Here is a 24961-nt window from a genome sequence, read left to right on the forward strand (position 1 = left end):
AAGTTTCTTAAGGTAAAATTATCTTTAAGGTGAAATAGACTACAGCATCATTTAGAGAATGTACATTTCTTTAACCTCGATTGGGATATTTTCTTGTCTTAAAATCACCACTATATCACCTTTGTAAGGTAGAAATGTAATAAACAAAGGTAAACATGTCTATAACCATTTTCTATTGGATAATAAGGAAAATTTGCATTGTCTATAATTAGAGGAAATAATGAATAATGTGTGGTACAGGTTCAGATCTACAACTTATTCACCTGGTATTTCTAATATTTCGATGTAAATTGAGCACCTTCATGAGTCCCTGGAATCAACCGGGATTTTTCCGGGACTTTTTCGTTTATCAAAAAAATTAGCAATAAAGTTATTTATAACAGATACGGGGGAAAAAAACGGCACATGTTGCTTTAAGGGGAGGTTTGTCTGACAGATTGAAAAGCGGTATTAATAAAGCAGGATGCCTTTAGCTCAGATAAAAAGTAAGGCATGGGAAAGTTAGCATAGCATGGGTTCATTAGCCGCGTAGCCGCCATGTCTGTTGTTGCTTTCTGGAAATGTGTCTTCGTAAATATTCTCATGTTTTAAGGACGTGCATCAGAAGTGAGTGTGAAAGGTTTGTCCATAATGCAGCTGTGTGTTTTGGCTTTTCACTAAGGAGATATCGGATATCATGGTGAGTCTGCATTGACCTGCAGTGATTATAAATCGAAAGGTGATGATGAGCAACCTGCTGATGAAGAACTGGAGCTGGAATACAAACACTGGTAAAAACCTACATCCAGGCCTCCACATCATCAGCTCTATTAACTAACTAAATAAATAAATAAATAAATAAATGAATGAATTTGAAACATTATTTTTTGACCTTTTTTAAAAGTTCAATATCAAACACAACCGAATAAAACACTAAATAACTGGTAAAGAAAGAGTTTAACATACTTTATAATTATAAGATCATATTGTAAACAGGAAAGAAATGCAGCCAACGTTTGTCTGGAGCTTGCTGTAAAGTTATAAGTATGTTGTTGCATAAATGCACAGTTTGTTGTTAATTGCAAATACAGTATCAAAGATATCAGGTTTGCCAAGTCACTGTAAACTAAAAATTGTGTTGCAGTAGAAGACATTAAGAGTATTGGTATTGTTCTTTATAAATACAAGATCATCCAAAACATATTTAACTCCACCCAGTTATCCACATTACACCTTTTACCCCCAAAGATTTTACCTAATGCACCCTTAAGTATTAATGCACTCCTAATCGACAACCACAGGACTGCTGGTAGCTGGAGATTTATCATTATTATTATTATTATTATTATTATTATTATTATTATTATTATTATTATTAGTTGCTGAACTGATTCTCAAGCCAGCAGTGACACTGAGGTGTTTAAATAGCTCTGATTTATCACTCAAATAATATCTGTCATGTCCTGTAGTCTTCACATTTTATTCATGGAGATGTGATAGTACAATTATATGGTAAGGGGATGTAAAATAATGGCAACTTGTTGTAGGTTTTGTTAACTGAATTTTATGGGGTTCCATAAAACACACTGATGTACAAGAATCTTGTATTTAGCAGACGTTCACGTTTTTTATTTATTAGATTAAAAAAACACAATGCAAATTGCTATAAAGGTCACATTGATTGATAACAAACAGTAATAAATACAATAATAATATGTTTAATATTATGTGTCAAATTAATATCAATATGGTTACATGTCAAGGAAGGCCTCGGTAAGCCATAAGCAACTGCATACATCTAAGCAAAAATTCCTTTGCTAAAATAGTTTAATCTATTAATAATCTAGGTTCCTGTAAAGAAGCCCCAAGTAATGCATTGTTTTTATACATTTTTATATGTGATTATTTTTTGTCTGTGCAACCTGCGTCTGCTAATGATTAAGTGCGCAGTCAGGAAACTTGGCATCACAGCAGGAATACCATGCATGCACCTGACATTCCTAGTTTAAGCTTGTGCAGTGTTTGCACATGTTCATCCTTTACCTAGTGCTTATGTAAATAGCTCCATCTGTTGCTAGAGTGCCTGAATTGGCAGGTTTTCTCATTTTGTTATGTTGCTGAATCATGTTATAGTTTACTCCAGGCACACCAGATATACACACATCCTTGTCAAAGTATGTGCAAGTTATGAGAATCCAGAGCAATGAGAATCCTCTGTAACACTGAAGCAAATGTATTATTTATTGAAGTTAACTCACATTCACTAGGATATAACTAACTAGATAGTATCAGTTGATATAATTATGTATAATTAATTGAGGACACAATAAATTTTTATCTAATGTTTTCAATTATAAGATTTAAATAAACCAGATATCAGATTACTGAAACCAGTCTCTGAACCTTTATACTAATTTACATTTTCTTATTCTGTTGGCAAACATTTTAAAAAATAAATGCATACAATCAGCAAATGATTTTGTTTGTTTATTTATTTGTTTGTTTATTTATTTATTTTTGTAATTTTCTAATAAGAATAACATTTATTTGAACATTTTCACATCGTTTTTTTGTGTGCATTAAATGCAACCTTAATGTGTCCTGGTTTCAATTTATTTATTTTCAGTTTCTTTTAGCTCCTCAGTGATGGATATTAATGGATAAGGCAAAATGAGCATGATTGGGCTTCTGTGTGTATTTGTGTACTGACCAAGTGAAGGAGTGTGCCATGTCCAGTCAGTAGGAAAAAAACAAAACTGTTCACAGAAACCAGCTGAATCACAGTGAATATAGGATCTCCCTCTCTCTCTGTCTCTCTCTCTCTCTCTCTCTCTCTCTCTCTCTCTCTCTCTCTCTCTCTCTCTCTCTCTCTCTCTCATACACAAACAGACACACACCTCTGCCTCTCCCTCCCTTTGTCATCTGGCCTGGCTCCAGCTTCAGGCCTGACTCAGCAGAGGAAGAGGGAGGGAGAGAGAGAGAGAAAGAGAGAGAGAGCTGTGTGAGGTGACTAGCGAGAGCAGTGCAGCAGAGAGTTGGACACCATACAGAGCTAGATTAGGTGTTTGTAAGTATGCAGACTGGTAGAGTTTGTGTGTGATTTAAGACAGTGATGTGCCGGAGCAGGAAGTGACTTTATCAGCGCGAGAGTCAATGTTATAGTCACATGTGTAACGTGTCAGTGATGCACATGCAGGGCTCATGGAAGCCTCATCGGGCAGCACAGCAGGTTGGCTTCTGACTTTTAATCTGAAATGATTTGTGTGTTGGTTGTTTGTGTTTGTGCATGTGTTAAGAACAATGATGTTAAGTCGTATGCTCAGAAACTGTCTCATTTCTATAGAACTGCCAGAAGCAGAATGCTTGGCTGTGGCCAGCAGGATGCCGTTCTGCAGTCAGGAGGAGCAGGAGTCATCTCTTGGCCTGCTAAGTGTCGCTGAGCTCAGTCTGGGCCTGCAGTCACTCAGCCTGCCCTGGGAGCAGCCATGGAACTGCACTGAACCTGAACTTCCAGCCAGGCCCAGCTCTCCTGAAAACAGTGAGTAGCACAGTCAACATGGGGACATGGTTTCTGGTAGAATATATTAATCAGACTATTACAAGCTTACTTTCTCATCCTTTTTAGCAGGTTTGTTTTAAGCCTTTTATAAATGCCTACATGTATGTGTATGTGATTGTGTGTGTGTGTGTGTGTGTGTGTGTGAGAGAGAGAGAGGGAGAGAGAGAGATTAATATTTTCTTCTATAATCATAGATTGTTCTGGAAGCTCTGAGCTCAGTCTGTCTCAACCCTTTAACTCTTGCATGACTAATCCCATCAAACACACCACCTCATTTCAAATCTGCAACAATTTGTAAAGCAGTGATTATTATTTTATGAGAATGCATCATGTTTTAGTTACATAAAAGTTCCTTGCTTATGTTACACTAACTCTTTCGTTTGGATTTGTATGTCAGGGTTACAATAGAATATATTTCTAGAGTATATGCACAATATAAAGTCTCTCATTGTTCCTCACATTTGCTCTGCCCTAATTCTTTTATATAGAGCAGATGACAGAAGCTATTGCACTCAAAGCCACTCAATTCTGCTGTCTCATCCAGGGCTGTGTCACTCTAGGACATCGTTCATTGTCAAAACATACTTTGTTACCGCACTTGAAACCAAAAATATAATGTTGTTACACATCAGCTCTATGTTTTGCCTTATTTCTTATTTATATGATGAAATATTCTTTCTATATTGTGTGTGTATGTGTGTGTGTGTGTGTGTGTGTGTGTGTGTGTGTGTGTGTGTGTGTGTGTGTGTGTGTGTGTGTGTGTGTGTGTGTGTGTGTGTGTGTGCGCGTGCGCTACAGTGCTTGGGTTGTGGCCTAGTTCTCTCACCGATGCCCTGGACACTCTGCAGGGTTTTCCAAGCCAGAACACTTTTGCTGGAGGTGACCTATTGGAATATTTTCCCAGCCTGACCCGCATGACGGAGTCCCTTTCTCTGCTAAACTCCGGATCTAGCAGTCCTGTCGACTCTGAGACCAGCCCTATTTCGTCTGGATCGGACCACCTGGTTAGTAATCTTATGTAGAGAAATGGAAAATGAAACAGCAACTCAACCAGGGATTTGATTGATAGCTTCCTAGTGAACATGATACTTATAACTAAACGACGGTTCGACAGATAGTTTGAACCCATTGATGAATGTGTAAAGCTAGAATTGTATTCATTGAGTCAGTGGAATCAATTTGATATACCTTGGAGGTTTTCTCTTTTGCTTGTGGAACAAAATTCCACCTTTATTGGTCTTTTGAGTTGTTTGAGTCAGAGAGGAATTTTATTAGCTATAACATAACCATTTATTACCATCATCCAACTACCATGTGACTGGCGGCTTGCTCAGTCTTGACCATATACCTTGACCAACTAGAACAACACCCTAACACCGAGCACAAAAAAATAACCTCATAATCTGGAAAAGAAGTTACTGACATCCCTACTTTTAATCCCCTATTATTATCAACTGATGACAGATAAGTTTAGACATTTTTGTGTGGTCTGGCAGCTTGAATTAAGCACAGGAGTGTTTTATTTTGACCTCAGACATATTTTATAACTTATAATTAAAAAATAAAAGTGTATTTAGTCTAACAGGAAGAAATATGGTTGATTCCATGACAAGCTATCTAAGGATTATTTATGACATTAGGGCCTTTATGTAGATCTAAAACGCTAGCTGTTTAGCTTGCTGCTAATTTTCTGATTCGTTCTTTAAGCAGTCAGGAAATTAAACGGGGAAGAAACATGCCATTGTATTCACTGTAAGGTAAAGTCTTCAATTACCAAGATACTTTTAAAATGCCTCCTCAAGGCTCTTTCTAGCCTGACAATACCTGCTAAGTGTTGTGTAATCAGATCACTGGCAGGATGCAGATAGAGCAGGATTCAAATTTTACACACCACATCAATGGCTTAATGCATTTAGTTTTACAGTATCCTTTTTCCTTCCTAGACCAGTTTACGGATCTCTCCTCCGATGAAATTCCACCTGTTTGACAGTCAGAAAGAGGCTCTGTTGCCTAGCAGAGGACAGCGAGAAGACTCCATCTCTCCACTCGTCCCTGCTCTCCCTGCAGTACTTGAAGAGTCACTGGCTAAATGCTGGACCAGAACAGCACCCTGGTCCAGGTGGAGCACCCAGAACGCACAGGATTCATTCAGCATCGAGACTAAGGCTCAGCTGCACAGACAGGCTGCAGGTAGTGTTCAGCTAGCATGCTAAAAAAAAATCAGCTCAAAGCAGTGGCAAGATTGTTTAGATTCATTGAAAATGTCTTGTTTCTGATAGCAACAAATGAAGCTACTTGTACCTGGGCTGGACAACTGCCCCCACGCATCTACAAAAACCCCATCTACTCCTGTAAAGTGTTCCTAGGAGGAGTGCCATGGGATGTCACAGAGAGTAATATTCACACGCATACACAAGCAAATTAATTCATCCACATCTGAATGTAATTTTTGGGTCATAGCTTTGAGATATTATGAAATATACAACAGTGTAGTTGAGATCTTACATTATAAAGTCATAAATGAATTAACGTTCTCAGAACAAAACGCTTCAAACAACAGTTTTGGCTATAAGAAAACCTCCATGTTTATATATCGGAGTTTTTGTGGTAACATCTTTCACAGGACCTTCTATGTCCAGATTTTTAGCATCAACAACGTTGCTGTTGGAAGAGAAAAAAAAAAAACAGAGAATGTGTAACCATAAATGGATAAAATTAATACATCTTGCTGTTACTGAAAAATAATCACCTCCATGGCTGTGTAATTTATGTGTTATTATTTTTTTAATAACAGCACTTCCTTGTGTCCTGTCATCCAATCAGCCAATAAAACAGCAGTACAAATGCTTAAATGCTTCAGCTAATGGAGGAAAAATGGGTGCTGATCTCTTGGAATTTCACAGTACCAAAAATTTATACAGAAAACAAAAATCATCCCCTGTTAGCATGTCTGTGGGCAGAAATATAACAGCCTACTTTGACAGCCTATAACAGCAGGAATATGAGGATCCAGTGGGCACAGACTTATCAAAACTGGACTTCACAAAAACTCTTTTTTTTTTATTTCATTTGGTTTCATGTGAACACTCACTACAGCTCTTGTCCTTCTTCTGCATGATTTTATGCACTACACTGCCGCTACATGGTCGGCTAATGCGAATAGTCCTGTGTTGTGAAAAAGTATTTGCCCATTCCTGATTTCTTTTATTTTTGTATAGGGTTGTGACAGTTATTTCTTGAAACACAAAATACAGTTAGCTACTAAATCAAAGGATTATACAAACATAGTATGCACTATGTGACTTTGCTAACATCTACAAGGGCTTCAGTATTGGGATGTTTTTTCAATTGCATATCAATTTTTATATTTTGGTGTGTCGTGAATTTTTTTTTTTTTTAATTTATAGTAGTATTAAAAAGTCATCCTTCATTTCCGAGTCAACAAAAGTGTGTAGCTGTCTGTCTGTGTCTCTTCAGGGTGTCTTCTGAACACATTTAATTTGTTCGGATCTCTAAAAGTGGAGTGGCCTGATAAGGATGGTAAACACTCTCAGTGCCCACCTCAAGGTACACAGGAAATACAGTTATGTCTGCTTCCATACACACTCACCTTAGGAAATGAGTGATTTCGTTTTGTTTGTAAGACATAACAGACTGTTCCTGTTAAAGATTGAGGCTGAAGGTGAAGTTGTTCTCTGTAGGTTATGTGTACTTAGTGTTTGATTTGGAGAAATCAGTGAAGGCTTTGCTGCAGGCCTGCAGCCAGCGTCACCTGCATCCTACAGATTACCTGGAGTACTATTACAAGATTTCTAGCAAGAAGATACGCTGTAAGGTGGTGAGTATGACATTCTAACATGGACTTTTTTTCATGAGGTACGCCTTAACCAGACGTCTCACAGCTTTTAACTGAATTTCCAAAAAGCAGCCAAATTCTATAAACTGCAATGAAAATATCACCATGGAGCCAGATTAAGTAATGGAAAACGTTATGGTCCACATCCACATAAGTGCCATAGGAAGCCCGCTGATTCAATGTTCAGTCTTTTGTGGATTCAGAGAATAATAGTCACTGTAATATTAATACGATTGTTATGATATGATACACTTTTCTCTGATATTGTGGGTGTTGTAAAATCTTTTTTGATTTTTTTAGAATACAAATCACTGATACTGTCTAAATATTTACTTAACTTATGGTTGTACACATACATTATCATCTAATTTAATTTGGAAAGGATTGTTTTTAAACTAAACATGATGTACTGCTGGCAATTTGTTAAAATAAACCTATATATCATGAGATCTATTTTTGGTCAAGTCAAGTCATGATAAGCAATATAAAAGCAATATGATAAGAAATATAAAGGAATTGTTTAAAGGAATTGTTTAAACCCTCTATTTCTCATGCCCACATAGGTGCAGGTGATCCCGTGGGTGATCACAGACAGTAGTTTTGTGTGCTCCCCCTCGCTGCGGTTCTTTCCCAGTAGAACAGTGTTTGTTGGGGCTCTGCATGGCATGCTGACGGCTGGAGATTTAGCCCACATCATGAAGGAACTGTTCGGGGAGGTCGTGTACGCCGGGCTTGACACGGACAAGCACAAATATCCAATAGGTCTGCCTTTTAATTCCCTGACTGCTTCATGACTCGCTGTCATCCACCTTATGTGACATTATGGCAGTCCAGTTTGTGATATTTTTCTGTTGCAGGGTCTGGACGTGTGACATTCAGGAACCAGAAGAGCTACCTGAAAGCACTGACGGCTGCATTTGTGGAAATCAAGACAACCAAATTCTCCAAGAAGGTAGAAATTCTCTCCATTTTCAATCCAGAGTATTAGAATAATTTGCATTATGAACTTTTTATTTCCCTGTTCATGCAGTTCTTCTGCTCTTGGTTTAGGTTCAGATTGATCCATACCTTGATGACTCCATGTGCCAAATATGTAATTGTCAGCCAGGCCCATTCTTCTGTAGAGATCAGGTGAGAGACTCACACTGTGCTAGAGCAGTGTAAGATCAGTGGTTAATGCTTGGTTGTAGCTGCTGATCAAGTGCTAGGACTGCCAAGATACCACTGTTGCTCTATGTTTCTCCAGGTTTAAACATACACTCTGACCCCAACTTCCTAACAAGAAGGGATACGCAGATGAAAACAATTTTATAATAATTTACACGCAAATAAAGACCATCATCCATGAAGATATGGCTGGCGAATTAATGGAAAACAATTGCTGGCTTTGTTTTGTCCTGAGGTTCAAACAGGCACGAGAGGTGTGTAGGTTTTATTAAGGATTAGAGCAGACAAACCAGAAGGATCAGGCTGTAATCAAAAGGCTTAAACAGATACAAGGTCATGTTGCATGTTATAGTGATTAAGACCTGTTGCCAATAGACATGCAGGATGGCAGAGGATCTTGGGAAATGGAGTTTGTAATTGAAGGCTAGACACAGACTCTGAGGTGACATTAACGCTGTGGGAAACATTTTGCCAGCATGGTTTGAGACCCTATATCCCCTTCATATCAGAAATATTTATCCTGATGTGTATTCCTTCTTTCAGGAAGATGGTGTCCACTTCCACTTGCCACAAGGGCTCATTTAACTGTTTAATAGAAATAATGTAAATTATAATGTATAATGCCCTTTTCTTATTAAACACTTTTTTTTAAAAGTGATATGTTAGACAGTGGTTTCTTCACCATCATCATTACAACACTGAAATGTCTAAGATAATATCTTTTGAATGAATGAAGCCCCTCCTCCTGTACAGATCCAGAGACTTGTAGAATCTTTGCTAAGAAACACCGAATCTGTTCTGACAGCATAAAAGTCCATGTATATTGTTTTTTTGTTGTTTGTTTTTTTGTTTTCACCTGCCTATATTTTAAAAACAATTTTTAGAACAATTTAGGTTTTCTATAAATAAAGAATCAGCGATCATAAAAAGATTATTATTACATATATTATTGTTACAATTAATAAGGATGTGTAGTAAGGAAACCTTATTCTTACAAGTGACATTGTTGTGGCAGAGGGTCTATAGACAAAGCTTTAAATTAGATTCTTTAAACAACAAAAAAATTTCTGATTTTTCCACAAATGCAAATTTCAATAAAAAAAATCAGTATTTGTGACCGGGGGCACAGTGGCTTAGTGGGTAGCACGTTCGCCTCACACCTCCAGATTCGGGGTTCGATTCCCGCCTCTGCCTTGTGTGTGCGGAGTTTGCATGTTCTCCCCGTGCCTCGGGGGTTTCCTCCGGGTACTCCTGTTTCCTCCCCCGGTCCAAAGACATGCATGGTAGGTTGATTGGCATCTCTGGAAAATTGTCCGAAGTGTGTGAGTCTGTGAGTGAATGAGAGTGTGTGTGTGCCCTGCGATGGGTTGGCACTCCGTCCAGGGTGTATCCTGCCTCGATGCCTGATGACGCCTGAGAGGCTCCCCGTGACCCGAGGTAGTTCGATAAAGCGGTAGAAAATGAGTGAGTGAGTGATGAGTATTTGTGACCTGGAAATCCAAATAAAAACAATGCATTTTAACTTAATTTATTGTGTAAAGTTGCCAAGTCAATCACAGAGCAATTGCAAAAAGAGACATATCTTAAACTCACAACCTTTGCTTTAGATGTCACTGATAAAAAGAAGTCTGAAGTCTCTTTTACTAAATCTGTTGTAACTGTGTTTTGAACACTTTCTCTCTCTCACTCTCTCTCTCTCTCTCTCTCTCTCTCTCTCTCTCTCTCTCTCTCTCTCTCTCTCTCTCTCTATCTCTTTCTCTCAGACTTGCTTTCAGTACTACTGCCGCTCTTGTTGGCACTGGCATCACTCAGTAGATATGCTGAGCAGTCACCGGCCTCTGATGCGCAACCAGAAGAACCTGAACCCAAGCTAAACAGCCGATGCAAATTGTATTTCTGCCGCTAGCCCTGAGGTTTTTGGGCTCACTTGACCCCCTGCGATTTAACCGTGCCATTTTCTCTGCGGCTCACCGGAACCGAGTCAGAGAACGACTAGAAAGTTCATGTTTCACTGCTTTTTTTCTTTTTTGCTGTTCACTTGTTCATGAAGGCACTATGTAGAGTGACATGCCAAGTGATGGTGGCCCATTTGCACCATTACCTGGGCAACCATCACCATGGAGAGAACTCCAGATTTCTGCGGGTGGCAACTAAATAAAACCCGCCTTGATTTTTAGGTTGTTTTTCTTTTTCTTTACATCTTTGTGTATGAAGCGGCAAATGCATGGCATCTATATTTATTGTTTAGCATTCAAGTCAAGTAGCATTTATATTGCCAGTTTCAGTACATTATCAGTACATTATTAGTATTATTACTGATTAACCTTAGGCCAAAAGCCGTTTTAGCTAGACATTAAAAATGTTACTTTTTTACATACTTATATTTCTGGCTTTACTGGATTAAGATGTGGATGTCATTACACTATGGATCATTTCTAACTATGATGGAGTGGGTATTTTTAGTTTCACCTTAACCCTTCAGAAACGTTAATGTGCAGCAGCATTAAATATCCCACATGTGGCTGCCATTGCTGGTTAGGAACAGACTGTAGACTGTACATAGTTTTAATCGAATTGTTGCACTTTATTCAATTGCACTTCAGGGAAAGGGGGACATGTAGTTTTAAATTTACTCTTGTACAACTATTGAATGGGAGAGTTGTTTAAGCATGATGCTTTAATTTACTGATACTGTTTCTGGTTCTGTTCCAAGTGAATTGAGCTAACTCTGGTTCAAGGCCTATTGATTGTAAAGCGTTCTAGATCAAATGCAATTTAATTCTTAGTTTTATTTAAGATTTACGGCTTATGTGCCAAAGAAAGATCTAGTCTCTGTCTGTCTGTCTGTCTGTCTGTCTCTCTCTCTCTCTCTCTCTCTCTCTCTCTCTCTCTCTCTCTCTCTCTCTCTCTCTCTCTCTCTCTCTCTCTCTCTCTCTCTCTCTCCTTTGTTTTTCATTGAGGTTTGTTGTGCTGAGCTTGTTGCCTGGTCCAACTGCTTTTTTATTTTTTTGAGTCTAAAAATCTCTACCTCATTGGTCTGCGAGTGTTGCCATGGTTAAATAACTTGGAGGTTGTTCCAGTTGGGCACAATAAAGTTGTTGAAGCATTTACTAGTCTGTTTAATTTCTTTAAAGGTCTTTTTATACATATGTATACGTTAAAAGAAATATGTCATGCACAATAAAGCCTGATTCACTCACATTTTGTTTATCCAAATAATTTGATGAAATATGTTGCGTCAAATCAATTTTGTTTGAAAACTAGTATTTTAAAATTGTTTGAACTTTATATGTGTATCTATATATTTATCTATATATGTATATATGTAGTTCAGATGAGTTAGGGAGGTGTGACTTGGCCATGATACATATAAGCAGTTGTATTACTATATATTTCTATATTTTATTAATTTATAACAAATAATATTTACATTTTTTTATTTCCCCCACCCAGAGAATCCCTGTGCTGTTTATTTGTCTTTACTGCTTGAGTTGTTATAAAATTGAAATGGTAATGCTGTATTGTCCCCTGAGTCATCAGAAACAGTCCCAACTACCAAATCTCTCAACTGCTAGCTATATACTTGTATCCTGTCACAAAAATTGTTTAGTGCAAAAGCATTTAACAAATTTATAAATATAAATTTATTCCAAGAGACATTGTAAAAACAAGGAAATAATCATTACATTGTTTTAATGTTTTTAGAAACTAAGATTCTATTTGTAATATTCATATATTTATTGGACTGAAGATGACATTATTGACATGGTGTAATAAAAATTTCCACATTTCTGCAATTTCAATTTAAAACATCCTGAAGGTGATCCACTGGATTCAGATCTAGTGATTAGGCAGACCACTGAATAACTCATCTTTGTGTTCATGAAACCAGTTTAGGATTACTTTTGTTTTGTGAGAAAGACACAACTGGGTATGTAACATTCAAGAGCACAAATACTACATATGAGCACAAATATACACTGAAATTTAAGAATATATTAGAGGCCTATAGGCTTTATTTTAAATTGGACCAGGATATTAAATACTTAAATGCTTACACATCCATATTTACATGCAGCCTGCATTAATCCATCACTAAAAATCTAATAGTAAATCTCTACATTTGTAGAAAAGCTCTGCGTGCTGTTCAATACTGCTGTCAGTAGAGGTCGCTGATTATCTACATATCTACAGGTAATCAGCTCCAGAGCTTTGCTAACCAAAACTGCCAGACACAGGAAGTTTCTTTCCCCAGACAATCACCCTGATTAACAACTCAACATAATTAACTACTGCATTATTAGAACTGTCAGTCATCACATCATCAGTATATGTTACACACACTACTGCTGCTGTATATTGCACAAAACAAAATATTACACAATATTGGGAAGTCGTAGCCTAATGGTTAGAGTCTGACTCGTAACCCTAAGGTTATGGGTTCGAGTCTCGACCACGACTGAGGTGCCCTTGAGCAAGGCACCGAACCCCCCAACTGCTCCCCGGGCGCTGCAGCATAAATGGCTGCCCACTGCTCCGGGTGTATGTTCACGGTGTGTGTGTGTGTGTGTGTGTGTGTGTGTGTGTGTGTGTGTGTGTGTGTGTGTGTGTGTGTGTGTGTGTGTGTGTTCACTGCTGTGTGTGTGCACTTTGGATGGGTTTAACGCAGAGAACAAATTCTGAGTATGGGTCACCGTACTTAGCCGTATGTCACGTCACACATATTGTTATTTACACTACTATGCACTTCAACAGGCCAATAAACTTGATTCTGAATCTGATTCTGATCTCTGTGCTGTACAGTACATGTGTCAGTAGATGGCGCTGATGATTTGTATGCTGTCCTGTCAGGTCTATTCGGCCAGTAGAGGACGCTGATGTTCATTCTGCGTTTCTTACTATTTTCCCCCTGAGCCCAAAGTTTGATGCCGCAGCTTTCCTTCTGTTTCGTTATAGTACGCTGAGAGTGAAGATGGCGGCCGGCTCGAAACGCAGTCCGCCTCCTTTTCCCGACTCAGAGGATCAGGACCCGGAGCCTGAGTTAGACGAGGATGAAGACAGCGATGAAGGAGCGGACATTTTCACAGGCAGCGTAAGTAAACTACACAGTGGTTACTAGCTAGCGCTGTTGGATCAACACGGAGACCTGTGTGTCTGCTAAGTGGCTAAGCTAATGCTAGTCCTCTGTGGGGCTGTAAACTTTAGGCGTGAACTCGTATTTCAGGTGTAGCTTCGCTGTCAGGGCTAACGCGAAAATGCTAAATGTTTCTCTAGCTAGTCAACTAGCGTTTAGCTAACGCCACAACAGTCACCCGTGTTACTTTTAATCTGTTCTCCTCGTCGAGGAACACGTATAAGATAAGCTAGCAATGGGCAAACTTTAGCACGCTAGCTATGGTAGCTTTCGTTACATTCTGGAGGCGTTCAAAAAGCACCTAAAAAAAAAACAACAACAAAAAGTTTCGACTCTCATGCATTCTCATGATTCACGTAATTTGACACACCAGTGTAAACAATCTGGGCTCAATGCGGTGTACATGGTTACTCCAGGCAACGGTAAATCTGCCTTTTTTTGTAAACATTATATAAACATGGCGTGTGTGTGAACCACCTCAGGGTTGTTCATTGAAGTAGTTTGAGATGTGTTCAGAAGTGCAACAGATGAACATTAGCACTGAAGCTCGGAAAAAAAAGCTAAATCATAACGCAGATGTGAAAAGAGCTCATGCAAATTCAGACACGGAAGTTGTTGCCTTGCAAATCTTCAGCTCTCTTTCCTCTTGTCAGACGTTGTTTGTTCTTTCTAAACTGTGACTCAATAGTGTCGATTACGAGGGTGTTGGCCAAACTATGACCAGTTTTTAACCCCTCCTCATACGAGTTTTCATGTGAAAGTAAGAAAACAAATAACAGTAATCTCTACAGTTTCATGTCCAGGGTAGACCTCTAAATGATCTTCTTTTTGCAGGTTCTGTCTCACACACCAGTGGATCCTCTTGTTCATGTGAGCACCAGCGAGCCTGCTAAAGATGTTTTCAGCGAAGCCCTAGAAGATCCCTTAAAAGACTGGAACAAGCAGAACAGCAAGCCTGAGAAGTCAGCGAGTGACGTTAAAGGTGCGGAGGTCGACCTGTTTGCTGATCCTTTAGGTGATTTTGGAGCTCAAGAGGTCCCTGATAAAAACAGTGCACCTATACCGAACCTCAGTGAAGCACCTCCAAAGAGCACCATTGCCAAGAGTTCAGCAGCACAAGGTGGAGCTAATAGTGAGGTATTTGGTGCATCTCAGAATGACTTCAAAAGATCGGAGGACATTTTTGAAGAGCCACCAAAAGATGGTACGTATAAAACATCACCCAAACCTGTAGGTGGTGCTTCAGCCACTAAGAAAGAACCGAACACCGACCTGTTTGGAGACGATGATGACGATGGAGACCTGTTTGAGGAACCTCTGCAAGCTGCGACGAAGAAACCTAAAGCAAAGGAAACCAGTAAAGGCTGTTCTGACCAGTCTAACAATGCCAATACTGACCTTTTTACTGAGGAGGTCAACAAAGTCCCACCACCTGGTTCTGCTGCTGCCGCTAAACCTGGCACAGACTCCGGGTCCAAAACCAATGGACTGCACTCAGATGAGGATGATCTGTTCACAGGTACTCTGTCTTTGTTGTGACTGAATTTGATAGAAGTTTTTTGTAAATATAGTCAACCTTGATCTCAGAGTTTGTTTAGTATTTTCTAGGATAAGGAAATGCCGTTTCAACAGTGTGCTGAACCAATCTTTTTTGTGCTGATGAGGCATTTTAGCTTTAAACTCTGAGCTGTATTTAACAGTGATGTGGCCTGGATGTGAACTCTCTCTCTCTCTCTCTCTCTCTCCCCCCCCCCCCACACCACTCTGTCAGAGGCCACTGTTGAGCTATCTCTGGACAGTCCTTGTAATGACCGCAGGAAGAGAGATACATCGAAGGCCTCAGCACCAGTTTCCTCTCTCTTGGCTTCAGCGAGTGTCCCAAAACCTCAAACTAAAACACTAGAGGAGGTATATAATTCAGCACATGTAGCTCTCTCTTTCTCTTTAAATTAAACACCAGTTTTTGCAAATACCATTTTATTGTCATGATATAAAGTAATTATTTATTTAGCTTGCTTGTGATCATTACAGATGATGAAAAATTTGTGTTGTGTTAAAAAAAAAATTAAATATGCTTTCAAGATTCTGTATATACAAGCAGTGTTAAATGTACTTTCATCAGAATCAGAAAGATCTTTACTGCCAAGTAGGTTTTCACATACGAGGAATTTGTTCTAGTACAGAAGCTCCACAGCGTAAACAGAATTACACACACTAAACAGCTAAGCACTGATACATCTTGATAGATGTCATGACAAAGGTGAACTCACAAATATATTAGCTGTCCTCGGGAAGTGAAAGCATCAGTGTCGAGTAAAAAGGGATCGGATGTCGTTTCAGCTGTAAGTGTTGGGAAAGGATGAATAGAATACTTATGTCTTTGTCAGTCAAAAGTAGGTTTATGTTCTTACGTTGTTGGACAGGTTAGTGTAATAAAGATACTATCTATAATCACTGTTATAATCAATGTTTTGTTCAAATACATTGTGAACTTTCTTAATCTGCTTAACTGTGTATGTTACAGCTGGAGGAGGAGGAGGAGGAGAAGGAGGACAAATTTGATTTGAACATTTCAGTTACAAACCCAGAGAAAGTGGGTAAGTCCCCATGAAATCCCTCACGGCTGACCTCAAAGGAATCTATTTTGGCGAGAACGTATTTAATTACTGTGTGTTGCATCGGGAAGTGGACTATCAGCATTTTGATGACAGTAAAATTGATTGAAGTATGTGACCTGTGAGACAATGCTCAACAAACACAGGATATTTCACTTCCCCATTTTGCCTTATGCCAGCGAGCTTTGGTTTCTTCTGCCCCCCCCCCCCCACCCCACCCCTGGGTAAAAAAAGTAGGCCAGTGTTGGAGATCTGCAACCAGTCTCCTTTAGCTATACCTTCATTATGGATTATCTTTTGATGGATTACATCTGCAGTAATGAAAGGTTAATTGTTTTAGAGCAGTTTATCTAAAGCACTTTGCTTCTTTCCTGCAGGTGATGGTATGAATGCTTACATGGCCTACAGAGTCTCTACACAGGTATTTACCTTCGTATTAAACATTTATCGTGTTTATTCGCTGCATGCATAAAGTGTGTGTGTGTGTGTGTATGTGGGGTGTAGGTGTGTTTACACCATAGAATGTATTGTGAACATGTAAGTGAGGTCTTTTCACTGCACTGTGTTTCTCTCTTCCACGAACACACAGACGACGTTGCCCATGTTCCGCACCAAGCAGTTCACAGTGCGCAGGCGCTTCAGTGATTTTCTGGGTCTCTATGAGAAACTCTCAGAAAAACATTCACAGAACGGACACATCGTGCCTCCGCCACCAGAAAAGAGCATTCTGGGTATTTTGGATTTTGTATTTAAAAACTGTTTGAATTTTTTTGTTTCCTTCTAATATAGTTTTAACAATATTCAAACTGCCATTTGTGCTGTTTTTAAAAGGAATGACCAAAGTGAAGGTGGGAAAAGAAGACCAGTCGTCGGCTGAGTTTGTTGAAAGGAGGAGAGCTGCTCTAGAAAGGTTATTTTCTCTAGAATTGAATTTTTAGTTTTAGGATTTTATTTTGATTGTTCAGTCACGATTGGTGTTGTTCTATCAAATTTATTGCTTAGGTACCTCCAGAGACTTGTGTCTCACCCATCTCTGCTGCAAGACCCAGATGTGAGAGAGTTTTTAGAGAAAGAGGAGGTAACTGATATCTCTCTCTCATACACACTCCCTGTTGAGTCGTTTGACATGTCGTGATTTCAAATATGTTGACACCTGAACACATCACACCCATAGGTTCTTATTGAAAAATCATGGGCATTAACACAAGGTTGGGCCCATTTTCTGTTATTAGAAGCTCCAAACACCTAGGGAGGCTTTCTACTAGATGTGAGAGCGTGAATGTGTGGATTTGTGATCGTTCAGTTACAACTCGAGTTCTTCCACTCCAGCCTTTACATACCATGTCTTCATAGAGCTGCTTTGTGCACAGGAACCTTGTCATTTTGGAACACCATTTGAGTCTGTTAGTTCCAGTGAAGAGAAATTGTAAAGCTGAAGCACTCAAAACCATTTTGCACAATTTTGTAGCATCAGATTGGAGAAGAGTCACGTACGGGTGTGATGGTCGGGAGTCGACATAACGTAACTCCTTTTTTATAGTTAGTGTTCTAAGAAAAATGTCAGTTTGCATATGGCCCTAACATCTGTGTTCTGTTAGTTACCCAGGGCATTTAGTACCCAGGCACTGAGTGGAGCTGGATTCCTCAAGATGATCAACAAGGCCACTGACGCCGTCAGCAAGATGACCATTAAAATGAATGAGTCAGACGTTGTGAGTATTGCTCTTGCTGGCAGTGTGATGACTCAGTCTTATTCAATCTACCACAATTTAAGACATCTTGTTTCTTTGATAAGTGGTTGAATGAGTTAATACGTCTTAATACGTCTGTCAGTGGTTTGAAGACAAGCTGCAGGAGGTGGAGAATGAGGACCAACAGCTGAGGAAGCTGCACATCATGGTGGAGAACCTTGTTAACCACAGAAAGGGTAGATTTTCTTTTTTTTTGTTTGTTTGTTTTTTGCATTCCAAAAAAATGCACTTGGAACAGAACTATTCTGTAGCTCGATGTCTAAACGTTTTGGTGAAGGCTGATTCTTTTATATTACGCAAGCTAAAAATAGTATAAAGTCAAGATTTATGTCATGTAAATGGTGACAGTAAACAAGTTTTCTGTTTGCAGAATTGTCTCTGAACACAGCAGTGTTTGCAAAAAGCGTGGCAATGCTAGGCAGTTCAGAGGATAACACTGCACTCTCCCGAGCCCTCTCCCAGCTAGCTGAAGTGGAGGACCGCATTGAGCAGCTTCATCAGGACCAGGCTTCCAATGACTTCTTCACCTTCGCCGAGCTTCTTGCCGACTATATCCGCTTGCTTGGGGCAGTCAGGGTATGGAGACAAACTCACTTACTCACATTGAAGCACAGCTTCAATCATGAAAGCTTTATTACCAACCTTGGCAGGTGGCAGGGTCCTTTTTTTAAAATTTCTACAGCTGATGCATGCATCATACTGTCAGAAAGTCAGAGATAATTCTAGGAGCAGACAAGTTGTACAAATTATCAGCTGCTGCTGGAAGCTTTAAATTGCTATTGCAAGTACGTGTGTGTGTGTGTACACGTGTCCAGGCTTGCTTTGATCAACGGATGAAGGCATGGCAGCGCTGGCAGGACGCTGAGAACATGCTTCAGAAGAAACGAGAGACTGAGGCCAAGCTGCTGTGGGCTAACAAACCAGACAAACTTCAGCAAGCCAAGGACGAGATCACTGAGGTAATGCCGATGAGAGAACCAAACAAAGTACTGTATGTGACTGAGGTTTGGCGTGTCACTTTGTAAAGGGACTCATTACAGTCCAGACTTGCCTGGTGCCTTTCCACTTATTTATTTTTTAATCAATTAGAAATCAGATGACATGGACACGTTTCTTTCGGGTGAATGTGTTCATATTTAAGCAGATTTTTAATTCTTTGCTTCAAACTTATACCGCTCACACACCACCAAACCCACTCACTCACTCACACAGGTACATCCTGCATTTAAACATTGTGAGTGTCTGGTTTTGGTGGTGTGTGAGTAGTTCATTTTCATTTTAGTCTTTGTTCCCTAAATGGGTTGATGTCAATGTCTGTTGCAGTGGGAGTCTAAGGTCAGTCAGTATGAGAGGGACTTTGAGAGAGTATCTGCCACCGTACGAAAGGAAGTCCTCAGGTTTGAGGTGAGCACAGGCTGTCGTTTTTTGTGCCTTGAGTTCCAGACTTGTTTTAAAATAATGTGTGAAATGGTTGTAATGTTTTTTTTCCCTTCTGCAACAGAAAGAGAAGGCTCGGGATTTTAAGAAACAAGTTGTCAGATATCTAGAGTCTCTGTTAAATTCACAGCAACAGGTAAATCTTTTTGACCAGTTGTATATTGTTTAGTTAATTATGTGCAAACATTCATTATCTCTCTCTCTCTCTCTCTCTCTCTCTCTCTCTCTCTCTCTCTCTCTCTCTCTCTCTCTCTCTCTCTCTCATATGTAGCTGATCAAGTACTGGGAAGCATTCTTGCCAGAAGCAAAAGCAATTGCATGATGGTGGTGTACAAACACACACACACACACACACACACACACACACACACACACACACATACATACACAGGCCTGCTTAAGACTGAGTCTGCCTTTTCTATACACTTTACCTCTTGCCTATAAACCAAGAGATGTAATGCAAAGGGAAAGAGAGAAGCAATCAGTATATTTTCTTTTTTCATTAATCAACAGCAGCTTATACTCTTTTGATTTAACTATTCTGTTCAATTTTGTATTCTTTTTTCCATGCAACCAGCCATCTTTTCTTATTTGCTGAGCTAGTTTTAGGATGTGTGGATGCACGGTGATGGGACAGGAGCAGACTGACATTTATTTTGTGCAACAAAAAAAAAAGTATGGTTAGTGTTCAGAAATAGGTGCCATTAGTGTGAATAGTGTTCACACCACCTAGGTGAAGATGAGGTCGTGTTGGACACTGAGATTTAGCACATCAGCAGTGCTAATAGTTTACAATAGTGGGCCCTCCTCCTCAACCTCCTCCAAACATAAGATTTCTCCGCTTCCTCAAGTTTGGATTGTCTTCTGTCCAAGCTCTCCCTCCCTCTGCACCTGGTCCTTCTCCATTCCACTCTCTCTTGTGCACGGTGAAACTCGGGCTTGTCCTTCATGTGTACTGATGACTAAGTCGAGCTTGTTTCAAGTATGGAAACTGGAGCATTGAGAGTTTCTGCTCCGTGTTCATTGTTTAGATTGAAATAATTCAACATCTTAACTGCATACTGGATGAGTTAGGGAAGCTCCATTGTTTAATGGTACAAGAAATGGTGAGCTTAAAACTATAAATTTTAACCAACATGCATAAAAAACCAACATGCATCCATGAAAAGCTAGACGCTGAATGATTCATTTCTTTGGCGGTGATTGTCAATTGGAGGCAGAGGTGCAACACTGGTTGATGCACCTTCGTCAAAGTGGAACGGAGACAAAAGACCGTAGCAGGCTTCTATTTTTTTGTTAACTTGCATGGATTAATTTTTTTTTTTTTCAGGCAATAAAACAACATACTGAAATCCTACATCGATATCCGATGGCTCTTACCTGTTCACACAGGCCACATTCCGCACTTTGGCCACACTTGGAAGTAGAGAGGTCAAGTGTTTGTCTTTAAAAGAAGTTCAGAAAGAAATTGCATTTATATATTGTGTAATTAAATACAGACTGGTTAAGCACTTACTCTGCCAACCAATGTTACTCTAAAAATGTTGCCTGTAAGTCATTCTTTGTGTGTTTTTCTAAAGTGGTGTCTGTTTTGTGCTACACATTATATGTCAGAGCCAATCTTAGCCCTGAAATCAATGAAACAGCATTAAGGCAGTGTTACCCTACAATGATTTTGTTCAAACACATATACACACACACACCCCCCTTAACATTTAAAAAAAATTTTGTATAGTTTAATCCATCATGCACTTATAACATTAGGATTTTTTTCCTACCAAAAGTGATAATCATGTTATGTGATTTGGTTGAATAAATATCTTTGTCGTGGTTGACAGTCAGTTTTTCTCCAATATGCTGCTGAGCTAACAGAGAATGTTGTATTTGATAAGGATTATCTGCATATCATTCCACCCTTTAATAAATAATAAAGGCAGTTGGGATTTGTCTTTTTTTTCCCCCTTTCGGATTGTAATGTCTGACATGCAGGCAGGACCCTGTGAGTGAGAATCAAACGGTCGTGCTCGCTTGTCTGACGCATTAGTCTTTTGAACTGCCATAAATGTTTGTAAAGGTATATTTGTTAGTCTGTATTTTTTTAATCTTTCAGCCAAGCCGGTAGATATTGCTTATGCACACCTTCTGTTCATAAACACAATAAAGATAGTTTTAAAGAATAACGATCAGCTGTCCTGTGCCTGCTGTGGGTCTGTGTTTTTAACGTTTAATGACGTCTGACAGTGCTGTGGCTGTGATGAAGCAAACACAACTACAGATGTCTGGCTCACTGATTTTTGAGGCATGTAGCTTCACGTTCCAGATAGCAGCTTAACTGGCTTTGCCCTACACAACTGAACCGCCAACTTGGCCTTGCGCAAAAAATTATATTCATTGCATTACATTAACCAAGGTCACATGAAACCATGGGTTTTGGACATGTCTGTAACTGCACCCTTTTTCTTTCTCTTTATAGAGGTGCAGTTACCTTAAAATAAGTTTACTGCCATTTGTTTGAAATTTTTTATTCTAATCTAAATCTAATTACAATACTGTTTAGCCACAGCATGCGGGAATAAAAATTATGTTGAAAATAAAACATTACACTAGAATAAACTATAATCAAAATAATACATTATTAATCTTATATAGAGTGTAATTAGCCGAATCTCTTGAGCCAAGAGTCAAGAAGCCTTTATTGTCATTTCACCATATACAGTTGACGCAGTACACAGTGAAATGAGACAATGTTTCTCCAGGACCATGGTGCTACATAAAACAAGAACAGAGCAAAGGACTAAAGTAAGTTAGTCCTGGCCACATAAAGTGCATCTGTGCAAGACAAAAGACAGTGCAAACAAACCATACAAAACATTACAAGGCATTACACAAAAGCAGCATCGACCAGTGTACATACTGTATGATCTATTGCACATGTGCAGAAATACTGGAATGAACACAATATAATAGCAGCAGTTATATGAGGTATTGTAATGTATTTGTGCCAAACAGCAACTGACTGAAATGTGTAAGATGTGCAAAGAGCATTTAAACAGTTTGATATGGGTGGTGCTGTAGACATGGATGTATATTGGTAGAGTGTATTTGGTGCATATCAGTGCATTCCATACAGTTGAGTGTGTGTGTGTGTGTGTGTGTGTGTGTGTGTGTGTGTGTGTGTGTGTGTGTGTGTGTTATGTTCAGTACAATCAGGTTATTATGTAGTCTGATGGTTTGTGGAAAAAACTGTTACACAGTCTGGTCGTAAGGGCCCGAATGCTTTTTCCAGACGGCAGGAGATGCAGCCTGTGGTGTAAATGTCCATGATGGAGGGAAGAGAGTCTCCAATGATCTCAGCTGTCCTCACTATCTGCTGCAGGGTCTTGCAATCCGAGATGGTGCAGTTCCCAAACCAGACAGTGATGCAGCTGTTCAGAACGCTCTCAATGGTCCCTCTGTAAAATGTAGTCAGGGATGTGGGGAGGGAGATGGGCTTTTCTCAGACTTCGTAAGAAGTAGAGACACTGCTGGGCTTTCTAGGTGATGGAGCTGGTGTTGTGTGACCAGGTTAAGTTCTCTGCTAGATGAACACCAAAGAAATTTGGTGCTTTTGAGGATCTTTACAGATGATCTGACGATGCTCAGCGGCTAGTGGTTGCTCTGTGCTCTCCTGAAGTCAGCAACCATCTATTTAGTTTTATCAAAATTCAAAGGCAGGTTGTTGGCTCTACACCAGGCAGTTGGCAGTTGCACCTCCTCTCTGTATGCTGACTTCTTGTTCTTGCTGATGAGACCCACCATGGTTGTGTCATTGGCAAACGTGATGATATGGATGATTTGAGAGTCAGCAAAGTGAAGAGCAGTGGGCTGAATGCATTTAAATGTTGTTCCTCTTTCTGGTAGGTAAATGTTGCATAACAGACAACCACAGTGAGACATAATATGATATAATCATTATTCAATTTGATTAATTTTATGATGTAGACATCTCTCACCGACCCTACTAAGTTCATCTCTATAAGCCTTCAAGTCCAAATGAACCTCAAATTTATTGTTGCATCAAATTTGAAATTTGAAAAGAACATGATAAGTTTTTATTTCTTTCTTTTAATAACCTAGTATTCATTGGCTGTGGTGAAAGCTATGTGGTATTCTGTTTTCATTCCTCATGCTCACAGAATAGTTTCAGGTGGACAACATGGCATTGTTTACTCATGTAGAAAAATTCCTTTTCTCCAACAACGAGGCTTAGGAGTGTGCAGAGTGCAACAGCGAGGCCTGAAGTGGTTTGCTGTTTCAAAAGCAAAACTTTCCCACACTACAGAAAAGCATAAATGAAGCCGTTTGATTTTTAATAGCGTATAACCCACTTTGATATCTGAGGAACAAATGTAAATTTATCACATAACGTAAAAACCTCAGGCATATGAAAATATTTATTTGCATCTGACAGGTATTTAAGGCATAAAACACAGCATGATGTGCTGTTAAAGGACAATAATCTACAACCGGGTGGTAAAATGCTGCCTAGAATGAAGTGAAGCTACTACAGTATATCCAGCACAATCTTGGTTCTTTTCTGATAATATCATATCTCAGAGTGTTTTATTCCTACTACTGATGCTACATCAATTTCCCAACAATTCCAATTATTAACTCATATTTTTAAAACATTTGTAATTAGAATTATTGAAAAATCATTCATGTTCAAAAATATTCAAAGTTCATTCATGTTATCACTCATATAAAGAGTTTCTCTTTCATTCTAAAGTTGTCTTGAAGTTAATGCGTTAAAAGTTAATGACTTTTCAATGGTGGAAAATTTACTAACCATTTCAAAGTTCTAATATTTCTTTCTCCTAACCAAAAAATTATTTTGTAGTCTTAGAATATTCATTTTCCTTTGAACGTGATGTTATTGAAACGTTAAAGTATTAGACTGAATGTATTAATATAAACCTGTGACAATTGTTACCACTGTCATAGCTGCTGTTATAGAAAATGAACCAACCAATCAGAATAGAGAATTCTACCACACTGCAGTAGAATTATGAATTACTATTTACAGTGAGACATATTAGGCATAACATGCCTAATATGTCTCACTGTAAATAGTAATTCATAATAGATTGTTCTGTATTTAGCATGAATTAGGAAACTTCTCCTTTTCCCTGTCTGCATGTGGCCATGTTTGCTGTTTGAAATACTCACTTGAAATTCACTTTATTTTTTTTCTCCTTCTAATAATAGAATGTCCGATTGAAGTCATCAGTGAAAAACAAATCTGAGTCTCACTTTCAAGACTAAACGATTCTGTGGTGTAATTTTTTTTATTAAAAGAAACAACTTGTGCTTTACAAATCTTTGTGACCGTTTGGGGAAGAAACAAACTTCTGCTATATAACAAATAACATATAACAGATAACAAACTTCTGCTTATATTGTGTATGTTTAAGATTTTTACCA

At 38.9% G+C, this 24961-nt stretch overlaps 2 protein-coding genes across 7 annotated transcripts; both read left to right on the plus strand.

Annotated features, from left to right (window-relative positions):
• Positions 1–87: 87 nt before the first annotated feature.
• cpeb1a (cytoplasmic polyadenylation element binding protein 1a) lies at positions 88–11668 on the plus strand. 6 transcript variants are annotated; one of them, XM_027173240.2, is made up of 12 exons: positions 88–485; positions 662–770; positions 3323–3517; positions 4337–4542; positions 5482–5728; positions 5818–5931; positions 7016–7105; positions 7240–7376; positions 7958–8156; positions 8252–8346; positions 8445–8525; positions 10325–11668. In XM_027173240.2, the coding sequence occupies exons 2-12, from the start codon at positions 722–724 to the stop codon at positions 10433–10435; spliced, it is 1524 nt and encodes a 507-aa protein (XP_027029041.1). In that variant the 5' UTR covers positions 88–485; positions 662–721; the 3' UTR covers positions 10436–11668. The 6 variants fall into 6 exon arrangements, with proteins under 6 accessions (XP_027029041.1, XP_027029042.1, XP_027029044.1 ...); XM_027173241.2 differs by having other exon boundaries at positions 665–770; XM_027173243.2 differs by lacking the exon at positions 88–485 and having other exon boundaries at positions 492–770; positions 8425–8525.
• A 1667-nt stretch (positions 11669–13335) lies between these two features.
• Positions 13336–21678, plus strand: snx1a (sorting nexin 1a). Its single transcript, XM_047819326.1, has 15 exons — positions 13336–13653; positions 14530–15214; positions 15467–15603; positions 16220–16292; positions 16688–16731; positions 16900–17041; positions 17142–17220; positions 17313–17388; positions 17909–18022; positions 18144–18237; positions 18432–18637; positions 18877–19020; positions 19385–19465; positions 19563–19634; positions 19770–21678. Exons 1-15 carry the CDS (start codon positions 13534–13536, stop codon positions 19818–19820), a joined length of 2118 nt encoding a protein of 705 aa, XP_047675282.1. The 5' UTR covers positions 13336–13533; the 3' UTR covers positions 19821–21678.
• Positions 21679–24961: the final 3283 nt, after the last annotated feature.

Source organism: Tachysurus fulvidraco, chromosome 10 (assembly GCF_022655615.1).
Source record: "Tachysurus fulvidraco isolate hzauxx_2018 chromosome 10, HZAU_PFXX_2.0, whole genome shotgun sequence".
NCBI classification, from domain to species: Eukaryota; Metazoa; Chordata; class Actinopteri; order Siluriformes; family Bagridae; genus Tachysurus; species Tachysurus fulvidraco.

What these genes read in the sequence shown, in the direction of transcription:
- cpeb1a (XM_027173240.2), top strand. Translation starts at nt 722, where the DNA reads ATGATGAGCAACCTGCTGATGAAGAACTGGAGCTGGAATACAAACACT. An exon ending in GCCATGGGATGTCACAGAGA is followed by an intron (nt 5,932 to 7,015) that starts GTAATATTCACA and finishes GTGTCTCTTCAG; the next exon opens with GGTGTCTTCTGAACACATTT. An exon ending in CATTCTTCTGTAGAGATCAG is followed by an intron (nt 8,526 to 10,324) that starts GTGAGAGACTCA and finishes TCTTTCTCTCAG; the next exon opens with ACTTGCTTTCAGTACTACTG.
- snx1a (XM_047819326.1), top strand. Translation starts at nt 13,534, where the DNA reads ATGGCGGCCGGCTCGAAACGCAGTCCGCCTCCTTTTCCCGACTCAGAG. An exon ending in AAACTAAAACACTAGAGGAG is followed by an intron (nt 15,604 to 16,219) that starts GTATATAATTCA and finishes TGTATGTTACAG; the next exon opens with CTGGAGGAGGAGGAGGAGGA. An exon ending in CCTTGTTAACCACAGAAAGG is followed by an intron (nt 18,238 to 18,431) that starts GTAGATTTTCTT and finishes TTCTGTTTGCAG; the next exon opens with AATTGTCTCTGAACACAGCA.